General features: G+C 41.2%; 2 protein-coding genes across 9 annotated transcripts in view; one reads left to right on the top strand and one right to left on the bottom strand.

Moving 5' to 3' along the window:
* Window positions 1-15,095, bottom strand: part of C11H15orf40 (chromosome 11 C15orf40 homolog) — a 42,142-nt gene that overhangs the window by 6,599 nt on the left and 20,448 nt on the right. For 2 of the 7 annotated variants that reach the window (XR_012630448.1, XR_012630447.1), the window contains exon 4: window positions 14,485-14,704. Coding sequence is in view for 1 of the 7 variants with exons in the window: in XM_074880736.1 (XP_074736837.1) it covers window positions 13,996-14,033; window positions 14,485-14,704 (258 nt within the window). In the remaining 6 variants the exon portion in view is untranslated. Of the gene's footprint in view, window positions 1-57; window positions 1,400-13,715; window positions 14,034-14,484; window positions 14,705-15,095 lie in introns of those variants that run through there. The other 5 variants (XR_012630446.1, XR_012630445.1, XM_074880736.1 and 2 more) reach the window with 5 other exon arrangements.
* RAMAC (RNA guanine-7 methyltransferase activating subunit) lies at window positions 8,889-13,691 on the top strand. 2 transcript variants are annotated; one of them, XM_074880745.1, is made up of 3 exons: window positions 8,889-9,001; window positions 10,759-10,933; window positions 12,554-13,691. In XM_074880745.1, exons 2-3 carry the CDS (start codon window positions 10,767-10,769, stop codon window positions 12,741-12,743), a joined length of 357 nt encoding a protein of 118 aa, XP_074736846.1. In that variant the 5' UTR covers window positions 8,889-9,001; window positions 10,759-10,766; the 3' UTR covers window positions 12,744-13,691. The 2 variants fall into 2 exon arrangements, with proteins under 2 accessions (XP_074736846.1, XP_074736844.1); XM_074880743.1 differs by lacking the exon at window positions 8,889-9,001 and having other exon boundaries at window positions 10,749-10,933.

Genomic DNA, 15,095 nt, shown 5'->3' with positions numbered 1-15,095 from the left:
TGTACCAACATTTTTCTAAGTTTAATTTGATAGTATTCCTGGAGGAATAGGCTAATCTTCATCCATACCTGCCGTTAATAATATTTATTACTGTTCTTCTGCTCCTCAGTTGCTGACTGAATATTCTATATATGTCTGTCTGGTGAGTACATTTTTCCCAAAATAGTCCATGACCACTCTTTCCTACATTTGCACGAGAGATGTACTATTATTATATTCACACGCAAGAAGTTAGGAGATCCTGCAAAAATGTTTTTCAGTGATATCACTTGTCCAACTTGTAAATTGATTTACAATTTGAAATGTGACATCATAAGTGGCATGTGACAAGGCCTAAGCAGGAAACATTTTGTAGTCTCTTAGAAATCTAGAGGGAGTTGCTCTCTTTTAGATCCTCTGTTTGTTTACCCAGAAGAATTAACATTTGGTCGAAGAGAATAACCTGCCGCTATTGTTACTCAGTATTCAACTTTCTTCCAATATTTAAAGCTGAATTATTGTTGGTTTTAAGAACACGGCTTTTCAGATACAATTCCACACCACTAGCTGCATTGGGAAAAGAACAGGAGCCAGCCCTGAAAGCGTAACAAAGCATGTTTTGAATGCACAGGACATGCAAAGCCACAAATACCAGCCAACCAATACCACATGTTTAAAGCCGCATTCAACAAACTGGAATTTCCTCATGCACAATAATGCCTGTTGTGATAAGTAACTAGACTCTTGAAGAAACAGCCTTTAAAATGCATTTTCCTCTACAGCTAAAGGAATTCTCACTACACAGACACCTTCAACAAGGTAATGCTTTGCATTTTCATTTGTTTTCATGTGCAGGTATCTCAAAACAATAATATCCACACAGAAGTCAGCCCTGGCCCCCATAATGCCAATGGAAAAAAAACATTCTTTTGACTTCACTGGGATCATGATGCGGTCATAATTGATTAATCCTCATTCCATTCCTGTGAGACAAGTGAGGGATATATAGAGATCACTTCACACACCACTGCAGCATGGTTGTTTCTGGAAAATATCAGCTGTTCCAAAACGGAGAGAAGCCCAGCACACTGTTTGTAACAGGATGCAATGGCCAACACTATCTCCATCTGGAACAATACAGGAAATGCTGATAGCCAGAATGGCATCACTGAAAATAGATTTTGGCCAGCACACAGGGATTAAGAGCCTTACTTTTCAAAAGGTGTGCTGGGACCTTTAATAACCATAAATAGTCAGGACTCTGTATTTGTGCCTCACTGGAAAGATGGCAGCACTCGCAGTACGGTGTTTCCTCATACCATGCTGACACATTGCTTCATTGCTGGAACATCGGCAGCTTTCAACAGGACTGACGTGATTTCCGAGTCAAACCGAGAGCCACAGCAAAGTCCTGACCCCGCTGAAGACAAAATCACAACAGTACTTGGAACCAGTGGAACAAGGATTTCTCTCCCTGGAAATAGTCTGTGAGATCTGGCAGCAACATTTCTCATCAGATAGCAACCATGAGATCTTTGATATCTTATGTAACTGCCATCCTTAAATAAAACGTATATCTAGTTCATCATCCTTTCCCCTGATTTAATTAGAATCTTGCTTAGTTTTTCAGGTTGGCGAATTCTTATCTTGCAATATGCTGCAGATGCTACTGCTTGGAGATTAACGTTTGCTTTTTAATTAAAGTTTTCACTCAGAAAGTTTGTGATACCCCCACACCAGCATTTAAGACCAAGAAAATAACTGTGTATTATTCTTAAAATAAGCAGCCATAGCATAATATGAAACAATCACATTTAATGTAACACCAAAAATTACCGTGTGGTTTTCATTTATGTGTGAGATTTTCTGAGCTTGTTTTTAATGAGCCTTCATCAGAATGTTTCCAAGATAACATCTCTATATTTTTTTAAGTTTAGACTGTTGTGTAGTCAGCATGTTCTTCTGCACTGGTTCCCAACCAACATTAGAAAGCAGTGTTCAGCTGAGCACTAGCATGCTAAGCAGCTGGTTGCTACCACAGCATGGCTTCTGCAGGTGGTGCAGGGATGGGAAAGAAACAGCCACAACTCAAGAAAGTGGTGAAGAGAGACCTGAAACTGGGAGGGTGAGCAGGGCCATGGGAACAGTGGTCCCAGCAAAGAAAACTGCTGCAGGAGTCCAGAGCAAAGATGGAGAAGTTACGGCAGTGTGGGGCAGGCAAGGATGCTGTGCCTTGACATCCGAGGCAGAGGGCTCGAGGAGGGCAGGAGGGGGCGCAGAGGGGTGGCAGCGACAGCATAATCCCCTGAAAGATCAGGAACCCTTGTCTGCTGGAAAGAATGATCTCCAGTCCTAGTTTAGTAACAGGAGGGAGAGTTATTACTGCTAGGAGTAGTGGTGACCTAGACCCCCAGGCAAGGACCAGCCCCAGCACAGCACAACCATAGAATGAAGAGATAGTCTCTGCCCACAGAGTTGCCAGATTTTGTGTAGGGCAAGGAGCAACATAGAGATGCCCAAGGGAGTGCACGGCAGTAGCGAGGCAATGTCAGAACAAGGAGGAGATTGCTTAGTCCAGCTTTGCAAAACCCTGCAGGCTTCTCTGCAGCTCAGCTAATTCACTTATACCTTATTTCGCTTTAGCACAGTGTGGTCTCAATACAGACTGGTATCTCTGGAAAATTCTGGTTTACAATTTAAAAAAAAATTACTTTAGATTAAGAAGACACTCCAAACTTGAAGTAGTACAAAGCTGGCCTATACTTCAGCCCTTTCTTTCTCTAATGGCCCTTAAGAGGAACTGCAGAGAACATTCAAGAACTCTCCTTACGTGCAAAGAGAAGAGAAAGAAGGGAGATAAATTCCTGTACTAACTAACAGCTTCTTGGTAAAGCCATCTGGGGAGAGCCATGTTTAGTATCTATCAGAGGGAGCATTACTTAGACCAGTTCCACTGACCTGAGCCTTGAGAGGGTACAAAACACTGAAATACTGTTGTGTTTCACTGCCTTTAGCAGAACTCGAACATGTGCTTAAACATCTGCTGTGGCTTTCACACAGAAGTGGGAGGACGGGCATGAGCAGAGCCTCATTGCACATCTATCTGCAGGGCTGGCAGCAAGGGCAAATTTCAAACCTGGACCTCAGAGAGGACACAGGAGTCCCACACAAGAAGCCTCAGGGATTGCCCTGAGGCTCCAGTACCTGGGGAACATCACCATCCAGAGAAGGGAGACTCCAGGAGTAAAACGGGAGACCTAGGTATCCTCTTTAGATGTTGAATATTTGACTTTGTAGCCAAGGCAACTGATTGGTGTGCAACATGCAAACTGCATAAACTATCCAACCCAGGAGGAACACTAGACGTTTTCTAAAAAGGCATAACAACTTCCTTCTGCTAGATCCTAGGTTTTGCAGGGATCTGAGTTTCTGATTCAAACATAACAGAAATTGTTACCAGATGTGCATGTCTGGGCCCTGAATGCACTGACAGGCCTTAATTGCCACGACCAGTCCCTGTGGGGCCTCCTCCACACCCCTGCCGCAGGCACAGGGGCTCAAGTAAGCTCAGCCCTGGGCCCTTGGTCGTGGCTGTGCTGGGCTTCAGATCCAGCTGTGCTGCAGCTGTGCTGTGCCCTGTTGATCTGGGCAGTGACCCATGGAATGAATTTCTGACTTGCCTTGGACTTGTCTCGTCCCCATGAGATTGTCTGGCCCTCTGAGCTCTTGGCTGCTGTCCTTGGCCAGCCCTGCTCGGGGACTGTGGGACGGGCCCCCTACCCTGCCAGCCGTGCTGTTGGCTCCCCGTCCCTCCCTGCTCCCGACAGCAAAGAGGAAATTCTCTAAATTCCCTTTCTAAACTCAGCTAGGCACTACTAATTTGTATCTAACTTACAAGTTGGTGTTTCCATACCACAGCAGATTTGAATGTTTTAGACTGGATACGGGCATGAGAAATGAGCCCAAACTAAAATTAAATAGCAAACTATAAAAGAAGATTGAATATGAATAAAATCTAGTCCTAGAAACTTCTGCAAGTGCCTCCTTTATGTTTTGCAACTATCTTAACAATAGGCAATCCATGGTAGCACTGATTCATACATCCCCACTTGCAGGATTATTCGACATCTAAAAAGCGTCTGAGTTGGAGTTTAGACAGCCTGACAATTATGATGAGTTTGATATGGTAGTGTTTGGCTACTCCATTTTCTGACTTTCAGGCAATTCCACAGAAGTACGCTTTAAGTATCTGAGTATTCCTCCCACTTTTTTTTCTTCTTTTTTTTTTTTTTTTTTTTCCATTTGTACAGTACCTACGTCTGGGAAAGAACATAACCTGTGCACCAGATGTGCTATGTAAAAACTTCTGCCTGCCCTTCAGCCACAGCATGCGTGCCTCCACGGGGTCTAACCCACCTCCACCCCAAATGAGGAACATATGGAGCACCATGAATGGCAGAAACAAGACTTCACTTTGAACTACATTCCTCCTATCAAAGGGCCCTCTGTCTTGCCTTCTTCTCCATTCCTCTGGGTAATCATGAGAAAAGAACTGAACATTTGGAAAAGCCTCCTGGGGACAAATTCATTTCTAGTGTAACTCTGCTGAAGTTAATGGTGTTGCACCAAGGATTAAAATGGCACCATAATATTAAAAAACAGAGACAGCGTACTACTCTGTAATTACTGTCTAAGAGAGCAAAAATAATAAAAATGATTCATTCTTATAGACCCCAAAGGGCACAGCTGGCTTAGTCAGTTTAAAAGGTGAAAATAAAAGAAGGCAGCTAGAATGTAGTGATTTTTAATTTGTATATATGTATATACGTATGCATAAATGACAGTCAGATAACACCACCTCTGCACTAATTTTAAGAACAATACACTAGAAATATAATTTAATGTGACTGGAAGTTTTAAAAGACTGATAACAGAAATAGCTCTTAGGAAAATTAAAGGCCTTCTTTCATACTGGCATAAATTAGGAACAAATTCCTTCTAATCAAGCGTTACACTGTTGTAAGCTTAATGCAAAGGAACTGGGCCCCACAGCACCAAAACCGATATTCTGTAACACAATCAAGCACCAGGAATTGCATTTTCCCCTTTTTAAAAAAGGACAATGTTATTTTTTTAGGCAGTTAACATTTAAAGGTCATTGTTATGGGAAGGAAACATTTCTTGTATTAAGTTTAGTGAAGTTGGTAGAAACACGCAGTCTGTTCCTTTATGGACTTCACTTTACAATACCATATGGAGGTGTGTGAAAGACACTCTGAAGCTCGGCAATATTGTACAATATAACGGCAAAGGCAAGGCAGAGATGACAGAATAACTGCATGGGCTTCAGAGGCATTTGTCAGTAACAGCTGTTATAGCTCTGTCTTTCTTGTTATTTAAGTGAGCTTCATCTAGGCAATAATCACTTCCAGCCAAAGGAATAATACCCCATGATGAGAACTTATCTTCTGAGCACAGGAGGTCCTAGAGAAAGAGCACACCTCCGAGTGTCTCTGCAGACTGGCTAAAGAGTATCTTGGCTTACCTATCTCTCAGTGCAATGAATGATCTAGCAAATAATTTGCGGTCATCACTTACTCAGATGTCCCCTGGTGATCTTACAGGCTCTTCTGCCCACAGAAACACAGCTTTCCTTTAGTGTGTAATCAATAACAAGGCTGCCACGCATGCCCTTTGTACCTGCCCTTAGCCAGAACACAAAGTCTTGCTCTCTCTAGCAGTGCCAGACATCACCATTTCCTAGAATAAGTTATCTGGGGAAATCGGGTTTCATTGTACAAACAAACCAGGCATTCAGTTACACTGTAACTGAGACACTGAAAAAGAATGGGGGGAGAGGGAAATTGGTTGACAGGAAATCACTGAGCAGATTCAGCAAGCTAAGAAAAAAAAAATCAGAGTTTTGAAGATAAACAAATTTCACTAAAATATTATCTGATATATTGTTATTAAAGAAACCCAGCAGGATCCATAACAATCTATGGATGTTTCTCTGCTTATTCGTTTATAGACAACTATTCCCTTGATCAGACAGGCCCCAATTACCAGGGATGTTAGTTCCTTAGTTGATTTCTCAAGGTAGGTATTAACTTTGAAGTAAAAGGATCCCTCCTGTTTAAAGATATAGAAATGCACAAAAAATGTAGTTCTCCTTTTCCCCTACTACCAAGATACATGCTGACTTTTCATTAAAAATGCCACAGCTGTCAACCTCTACTGAGATAAAGCAACGAACCTAGTCATAAAGAAACAGAAGATTGCAAAAAATAAAAGATTTTAAACAAACAAAACTTGAATAATGTTTTCCTTTTGCTTCTTGGTACAGGCTGGTTATTCTGTACAGCAGATTTACTTCTTTTCCCAAGAAGTGTCCATAATAACAAGGGCTAGAAATTAATTTTCAAAAGAAAATTGAGTATAATGAAAACACATGAGTCCAGAAGCTGGGGATTTATGTAAAACACCAAATACAGAGTCTTGTGACAGAACAGTAAGAGTTATCAATATTAAATAATTATAAAAAGAACTGTCATTTTTCCATTGTTTCAAGGCAAACAAGACTTTGCTAGTTTTAGTGTATCTTTCTTCAGTCAGGAAGATCCATTCTACAAAAGCTCCACTAATTTCCGATAGGCTAAAAGGAACAACTCCTGGTTTAAAATTTAGAAAATAAGACTTAATCTAACAGTATGTTATTTAACATAATGAAATCCACAGAAAAAAAGCAAACCCTTTGAAGCTTTATCACACTACAGTAGACTTCAGAGATGCTGATTACAAGATTGTGTTCACACAAAAACAACACATTAATTACCCGGAGAGCCTTGAAGTGAGCAGAAAGATTGCAAGCGTGGATTATCAAGTCATCAGTCTTGACAACACTTGGAGCTAGACCTTTTAAGTACTTGGGCACTTACTATGTAGGTATGTGCTATGTGAGGCATTTAGTGGGTGTTGAAAGTCCTACTCGGTGACAATATTAATTTTTGAGTGCCTTTACTCCTTTAAAAATCACCTGTACTTTGGGTTTTTTTACATGCAGTTTGAACTTCAGTATAACATCTGTGAGAAACCTTAGGATATTGCTACCCAGATCATGATCTCCTTCTTAATGTTATAACCCATAGCAGGCATAAAGACATGTCAGGAACAAAGATCCAAAGCACAAGCATCACGTATAAATATATATGATATGTATATAATTATGTGCCACTCTGATTTAGTCATTCCCTACAAGTGTTTTTTCTATGCAGAATATGCCGATGAGAGCACCTTAGCAAAACTGTAATTTGTGAAGTACACTGCTCATGGCATTTACAAGGGGTCCATGCCTTAAACATAACTTATATATATATATATGCGCTTAGATTATGTACGTGCTTGAATGTATGGATGACTTCAGTCTATAATTATAAGTTTAATATTAAATTAAGTTTGATCTTTTAATGAAAAATGTCACTCATGAAACAGCAGACTAGATCCCTTTTATTAAGGATCATCTCATTAACTTTATGCATGAAATCCTCTGTAGACACACCTGAAACTGCAATATCCAGTGGTCAAAATGAAACATGTCTGGGGAAGAAATAGAATCCTACTTACTTCTGCCCATTTTAAAAGGGCAGTCAGTAGAACAGGGATTATATGGGGAAAACTCAAGCTAAAATATATAATTTTTCAGCCAAAATGACAATTTGTTTGGCTTAGAACTAGTATCCAGGATAAGATATTTGCATTAGGCTGTTTGAATTGAGGTCATCATTTCTATTCTGCAAGTGACAATACACTCCTGCTATAGGTCACGCAGGGGAGCAGACAGTAATTACTGCTGTATATATCAAACATAGGGCACTTGTTCCGGTCTAATATTTTCTGAGAATTGGATGCCACTATCGCTGTTGCTGGGGTATTTTGTTTCAAGTGATGTACTCAATTAACAGTCTCTATGTTTTGCTAGTGCCTGTGAGGGGTAGAGTCTCTAGCAGAGCTTATAAAAAAACATTGCTTTTTGAAAGGGTCCTACAAAAAAATCTATTTCTTATACACAGCGCAAGAGACCATTTCCAAATCATTGGTTTAGGAGTTGTGGAAAACAGTCAGCAATGTAAAGATGTCAGCATTGTGGAAACAAGGCAAATAAAGAAACAGGGACACCAACACCATTTCTGCTCCAGGAAGGTCTTGATACCACCAGTCGTTCAGAGTAGAGAGGCAACACCACATCCCCATACTGCAAATCCTTTGGAGACTGAGCTGTTAATAACTGCTGTGGCACTTCATAAATTAGTTAACAACACCCAGGGTGGCAGGAGTACAGGAGGCGAGGTACAGTTCCCTGCCTCTAGCTATTTACATGCACAGGACCTTGTTTAGGAAAAGTTTTGACACTCATGCATAACTTCACGTGTATTAAAGGTGACAGGACTAATCACTAGCTACAGCACCAGGTGGGAGCGTAAATATGTTGCTGAAGCAGACTCCAAACCCGAATTACTTTGGTTTACACGGAATTATTTAGCTGCCAAAAAGGCTTCATGTCATCTTACTTCCCTCACACAGCAGTCAACGCATCCTCTAAACTTTTTATGCCTGAAAGACATTGAAATCGCATTATTAATAGCCACAGGGCTACGGCTGGAGGCGCCATGTTCACTTTACCCTTTTCAGTTGCACCTTCCTGTTCAAATCCAAATATTTCAGGTATCACCTCCTTAAAACCTGCGTAGGAGCCAAGGAAAGCTCCCCACATATCTCCATACTATTTACGTCAACGTGCTTTGTGCCAAAACCGAATTCGGGGGAATCAATCCTTCCACCCCTACGGGATTCCCGCCGCCGGGGCGGCGCCGCCTCAGGCCAGCGTCCCCTCAACCACCCCCGGGGCTCCCTGAGGGGACGGCGGCCTGAGGCGGCGCCGCCCCGGCGGCGGGGGGAAGCGGCGGGGCCCGGCCCGGAAGAGGAGGGCTTTCCGCGGCGGCTCGGCGGTGGCTGGCGGCACAGGGTGAGGGGGGCTGCGGAGGCGGGGGGCAGCTGCCGGGGAGGAGGGTGGCGGGAGGCCGAGACCCGCTGCTGCTCTCAGCTCGTCCCGCGGCGGGCTCCGGCTGGAGCCGCCAGAGCTGCGGCGGGGGACCGCATCGCCCTGAGGGGAACAGGGCCTCGGCCCGGCCCGCCGTGAGGGGAACAGGGCCCTGGCGTGAGCCCTCCTGAGGGGAGTGAGCCCCGTCCGGGCAGTGTTTGGCCTTAGGCAGAGGAAGGTGACGGGTCTCCCCTGTTACCGGCCCCCGCAGGATGAATACCGATATTGAAGTTATTAATCGCGAGGAGAGCCGTCTGCTCTTTGGAGAAGAGTAGTGGTATGTGGTGGGTCCCCGGGGCAGTTACACCCTAACACCCCCCACCCCCCACATTGAGACGGCCCCCGAGAAGCGAGGTTCCTTGGAGATAGCTTATAGTAAAAACTAACGAGGTTGGCTCATTGCAAAAAAGGAGGATGAAGTCACCAGACATCCTGCAGTAGTAACTCCTACACCTGATTCAGAAAGATTTACACAGTGTCATTAGGTGAAAGGGGGAAGGCTGCAGATGGTCTCTGGAGATCACCAAACACTGAACTTTCTGAAACTCATGAAAGGGGAGTTCAGTCTACAGAAAGAGTACTGTGCTGGATTCCCCATAAACATCCGCTTACCCTAGTCTCAAGCTGCTTATGGGTACAGTGGGGAGAATTGGGCTTGGTCATTGAGGGTGTATATTTTAGTTCTCAGGGTCCAGAAGAAGCCTGTTTCCTTCCTTCCCTCCATTTTGCAAGGTGAATTTGGTCCTGCCTGCAATTCTTCAGGAGTCAACAGAAGAGCTTAATCTGGAAGCCTAGAGGCAGAGGCCTTTAATGCTCTAAATTACCCAGGGCTTGTTAAAACAGTAGGTGTAGAGCCTTTCTCAGCATCTGCTATTAGGGCCAGACTTCTACTGATGGGTAGTACTAGATAGCACCAACGTCTGAAGGGCAAATGCATATATAGCCAGGTAAATAAGGAAACTAAGGCCTTAAACACAGGTCCCATCAGACAGGCATATTATGAGATAATTTAACTTCCTCTTAGGGGCTGTCCTTCCCTTGACTGAAGTTATTAACACGTAAGTTACTGTGGATAAATCTGATTATTTTGCTTTGCTGGCTATCTGTATCTGTAGGCTTTGTATGATGTTCTACCTTAGCAAACTTTTCAAGTTGATTGTAGTAATGTTTTTCGTGTCAGAAATGGATTGGGAGTAGATTGGGAGTGCATTCTGAAGAAATACCTTTTTACTATTACTAACCCTCAAAAATGTCCCGTATCTTTCTACCACACCTCATCTAATCTAGGTCTATCAATGTTGATTCAAAGATGATGCTGTGTAATGGCTGACTATATTGGGTATTAACATGAGTCGAATTTCTCCTGTGTGGATAGAGTCCCTTAGAACTACTTCCAGTGTTTAGACAGATCGGTGTCTGCATATCCAGCAGAGATGTCCAAAGACTGCACATGGCATTGGAATTGCTTTCCATCAGAGATAAGCTATTCAGGAGAGTTATTTACAGTCTTAGATCATCAAGACTTAAGAGTCAATCATCTATGCTGTCTGACCAAAACTTAACTGCTGTGTTAAACTGAACGTAACTTTTCATTGTCTTTCATTTGTCCTAAGTGGATTTTGGTAGCTATTACAATAAGAGACTTCATGCTAAAGCTGCTTTTATTGTGTTCATGTTCAAAGTTTTCAGAATGACTTCCTTGGTTGACATGCCCCTGAATTATGAAAAGATGTTTGCTCATCGATTCACATCAGATGACGAAGAATACCAAGAATATCTGAAACGCCCTGCAGATCCCCCTCCTATAGTTGAAGAATGGAGAAACAGATCTGGTGGCAACCAGAGAAACAGAGATCGGTACTGATTTCTTCTTTTTTTTAAATCTTGGTAGTTTCACAAATATATACTTAAATGATCATTTATTTTAGAAGAAAGATAGGAATTTGTTCTGTTAACGGAAGTATCTTCTTGTTACTTCATAGATAACTAAGTTTAAGAAATAGTCTTCTCTGAGAAGTAATGAGGTATTACATTTTCTCTGTATTGATAGTCAAAAGTTTTTGCATTGTTTATAAAAGTGTTAATTTGGTTTTTAATAAGGAATAAGCTGGAACCACCAAACCCATTGCCCTGGGGTTTGGTACTACTCAGCCAGGAACATTTTTCCAGAGAGGAAAGAAGAGAGTTCTGCAAAACTAAGCAGCCCATCATCTGTTGGATAATAACCGGCAGGAAAATGTGCAAAGGAACAGGCTAATAGTGTGATTATCGGTTGCTAGCTGTCCAGAAAAATGTTTAATTTGTAACCTAAATATTTGCTGTACTTTCTTAGATTAGCCAGTATTTCTTTTATCTAGTAGAAATGACTGTAAAATCCATCATCCAATCTGTCTAGTAAGTGCAGTGTTACCTGTCTACTGCCACATATTTTGAATTATTTCTTCAGGATGTAATTGCAGCTTTTTACTGAATTCTGGACAGTAACACCTGATTTTTGTGTGACTGAAAAACAATGATTACAGCATGTAGTATGTTTGGTAATACTAATATCAGCTTTTAATATAAAGTAGCTAAACTCCAGTCCAACTAACAATTGGGAAGACTTGTTAGCTAAATATCTAAGTAGGATTTGTGCTTTATCTGAAGAAATGAAGGACAACATTGTAACTTTTTCTTGCCCTAGAAGCTTGTCATTAAGTTAAACACAGAATCAGTTTCTAGAGATTAAAAAAAAGAAGGTGATTGTTTAAGGAGATGTTCTTACAAAACTGTGGTTCTCTGAACTAATGAACTCTTATGTGTACGCTGGTCACAAAGTGAACCTCAGGTAAATGTTGTTTTCTACACTGTATCACTGAGATATCTAAAGAAAATGACTGAGGCAGCTGAAGTGTTGATAGGAATCAAGTTACAGCTGAAAAGACAAAATTTAGACTGAACAGTGGCTAAATACCACTGATAAGATACACTCTTTTGCGTATGGGAATCTTCGAGAGACCACAAAGCAGTGGTAGTATGTATTTTAGAGAATATGCAAATTCCAGGACTCTGTGCTGTTAGGAAGCCAAATTGTACTTAAGGCTGCTTTGCCACAGCTTTCAGCCATGAAGCTGTTAGATTGAACCTGGCTTTCATACAGCTATGGATGTATCTTTTGGTTGGTTTTTAGATACATGCTCTATTTGAGTCTATTCAAAGTTCCAGCAGTTCAGCTAATGCCTGTGAATGCTTTGTGTTAGGAAACTGTCCTTCCATCGCTTAGCAATTAGTGTGTTGGGTAGTAGTAAGAAATTAATAAATGATCTCAGATGACTGTAGATATGTTTTCATCAGTTTGTCATAAAAACAGATAAGTAATTGAGTGTATAAACAGTTACCTGATAGTTTTCATGAAAATGTACATTTTAAGAGTTCATTATCATTCATGTTTTTAAAGTCACAATTTGTGTGAATCTTTGACATTTCTTTTCATTGCAGGTTTCAAGATGGTAGATATTTTAGAGGGGACAGATACAACTGGCAAGGTGACTATAGATCTAATCAGAGGCCAGAAAGAAGTTGGGGTAATAACTACCAGCAACACAGACAAGGACAATCTTACTCCTCCCACTACGGACAATATGGCTACAACTCCTACAACCCAGGGCCTCGTTACCACCCCTACTGATGATGCTTGTGGTTTGACAGTCCAGTAATGCTATGTAACAAATTCAGTTAGGCTTCAGTTTCCTTATTTTTCCACAGTTTTACAGATAACTGAAGAATCAGCATTGCAGCTCATTGTTGTTTATCTGTAGTATGAACTGAAAAAGGGAATACCTTTTATGAATAATAAAAGCATATTATAGGGAGTTTGTTTAGGGTCTGTAGATCTTAGATTAAATTTGAGTCTCATTCCTTTGTCTGAATACATACTAGTACGCTTTTCTTTCATCACTGTGATTTCTCTCTGTTACATTTTAGAAGAGACAACAGGTCAGGGGAAAATCGCTGTGGTCTGTGTGCAGCCTGTAGCAGTGGCACCTTGCCTTAAGACAGTTCTTTTTGAAAGCGGCATGCTGTGTCTCTCTGGAGAGAGTTTCTTACTTTGGCTTTTGATAGTGAGAAAATCAGTTTGGTTTGAATTTCAGATGCCTTAAAACTGCGAAGAGAGATGCTATTACAGAAATATTTTATGGGGTCAGCATAATGTCTGTTGACTTAATGGCTTCAATTTATTTGCAGCATTCCTGTTAAAACATGGTCTAAAAGTTGGAATAAAAATGAAGTAGTTTAAATATGTATCTTGTAGTAGTTCAGTGATACAAGTTTTACCTGAGAAGTGGTATCAGACACAGAATAATTTGTGCCACCTTAAAATATATTTAGTATGTGCATAACAGATTTTGGAATTCCCATTTCAGTAAAGCTGTAAAATTTTGATGATAGTTGTAATTAGTTTGTATTAAATACTTTGTGCATGTTGTAGAAGAAAGGAACCATAATCAGTACTGTTCTGTATTTTTTTTGCATGAGAAAATAGCATAAGCAGTACAGAGTGTTACTCAGTTCTTAGAATTTAAGTTCTGTGGGGTTTTTGAAGTATTCACACAATAAAATTATAGTTCATGTGTAAGGATGTTTCTGAATATTTTTGAAACATTCAGAGTTGCACCAGTGTCATCGAGGCTAAGAGCCGCCCAAGCAGCAGCACTACCGGGTAAGTGGTGATACTGGACAGCTGTTGGTTTAAGTTTGAAGAATGGCCTACTCCGCTACAACAAGAGGATGAGACACATTGTGATTAAGTAGAAGTCTGGAGTGTTAATCTGCTACCTTACATTCTACTATAATAGGGTCAGAGTTCTCTATTTCACCACTTACGTGATAAGCTAATTTGTACAGGAGGGCAGTGCGTTTCTGTGCGCTTGGCATTTTCTTCAGCTGATGTGCAGAAACACGGAACCATCTGTGCTGGCTGTTGTAAAAGTCATGACATTATGGGATAAAGAGAGCAAATTAGTGCATCTTGATTTAAAAACAAAGAATAAATATAGAAGTCAAAAGCACAGTCTCCCAGCTCATAAGATGCTTTTAAGAGCTAAAGAGTATGTTTACTGTTGATGTTAGAAACACACTGCATGTAGCTTTTACAGTCTGTGATACAAAAGCCATGACACAAGCATCTCCACCTACTTAAGTATTTCTGTCTTCTGCTTTTCATATAATCTTGTTGACTCTCATACAGTTTTTAATAATCCTACTCCCTGAAGTATTTGCCTTGAATTCTGTTGTTTGACCTTAGAAATCTTCTAGCGAGAGGTTTGTTTTTCCTTAAGGACTTCCACTGGATGAAACACAGCCTTTTTAACCCTCTAACATGGCAGAGCTGTGACACTGGGGGATATAAGATCATGCAAAGTTCTTACCGGTGCGCTGTGGAGAGCCTGCAAGTTGGTGTGGTGGAATTCCCTCTTGATGCAGAATGACATGCCAAGTGCCAGATATCCCAGCCTCCCACCTCCAAGAAGGGAGCGTGTCTCTTTCTGCGAAGAGCCCGACACTGCCAGCTATGCCACGGAAGTCAGGCAGTGTCAGGATGTTCTGCTTCCTTACCATCTGGAGTAGCATCTCAGGTTGAAATAAAACCTGGCAAAAGGAACAGATTCTGTCTCATCTGTTGCTTTTCTTCAAACCCAATAACTATTTTATTTTTAGTGTTTTTCAGCTAGTGAATAAAAGAATGTACAACATTGTGACCAAACTGTAGAAGCAGCTAGATTAGGATGGCTTAAGGGGAAGTTATGATTTAGAATTACACATTTCATGATCTCATCTCTCTTTTTCTGAGTTTCTCAACTGTGAGACCAGGAGAGACACAGGCCAGTGCAGCTTCCCAGTTTCTGTCTTTACATTCTTGACTCCATCTGCCTCACCCTTAGAGCTCTCAATCCAACTTTAAAGACCTGTATGATTTACAAAACTTTTCCTTGGAGCAATTATGGCAAGAATCTAATTTTTCTGGGGGAATACATTTCTA

The sequence above is a fragment of the Strix uralensis genome, chromosome 11, assembly GCF_047716275.1.
Source record: "Strix uralensis isolate ZFMK-TIS-50842 chromosome 11, bStrUra1, whole genome shotgun sequence".
Taxonomy (NCBI): Eukaryota; Metazoa; Chordata; class Aves; order Strigiformes; family Strigidae; genus Strix; species Strix uralensis.
This window is presented reverse-complemented; position numbering and strand designations above follow the sequence as displayed.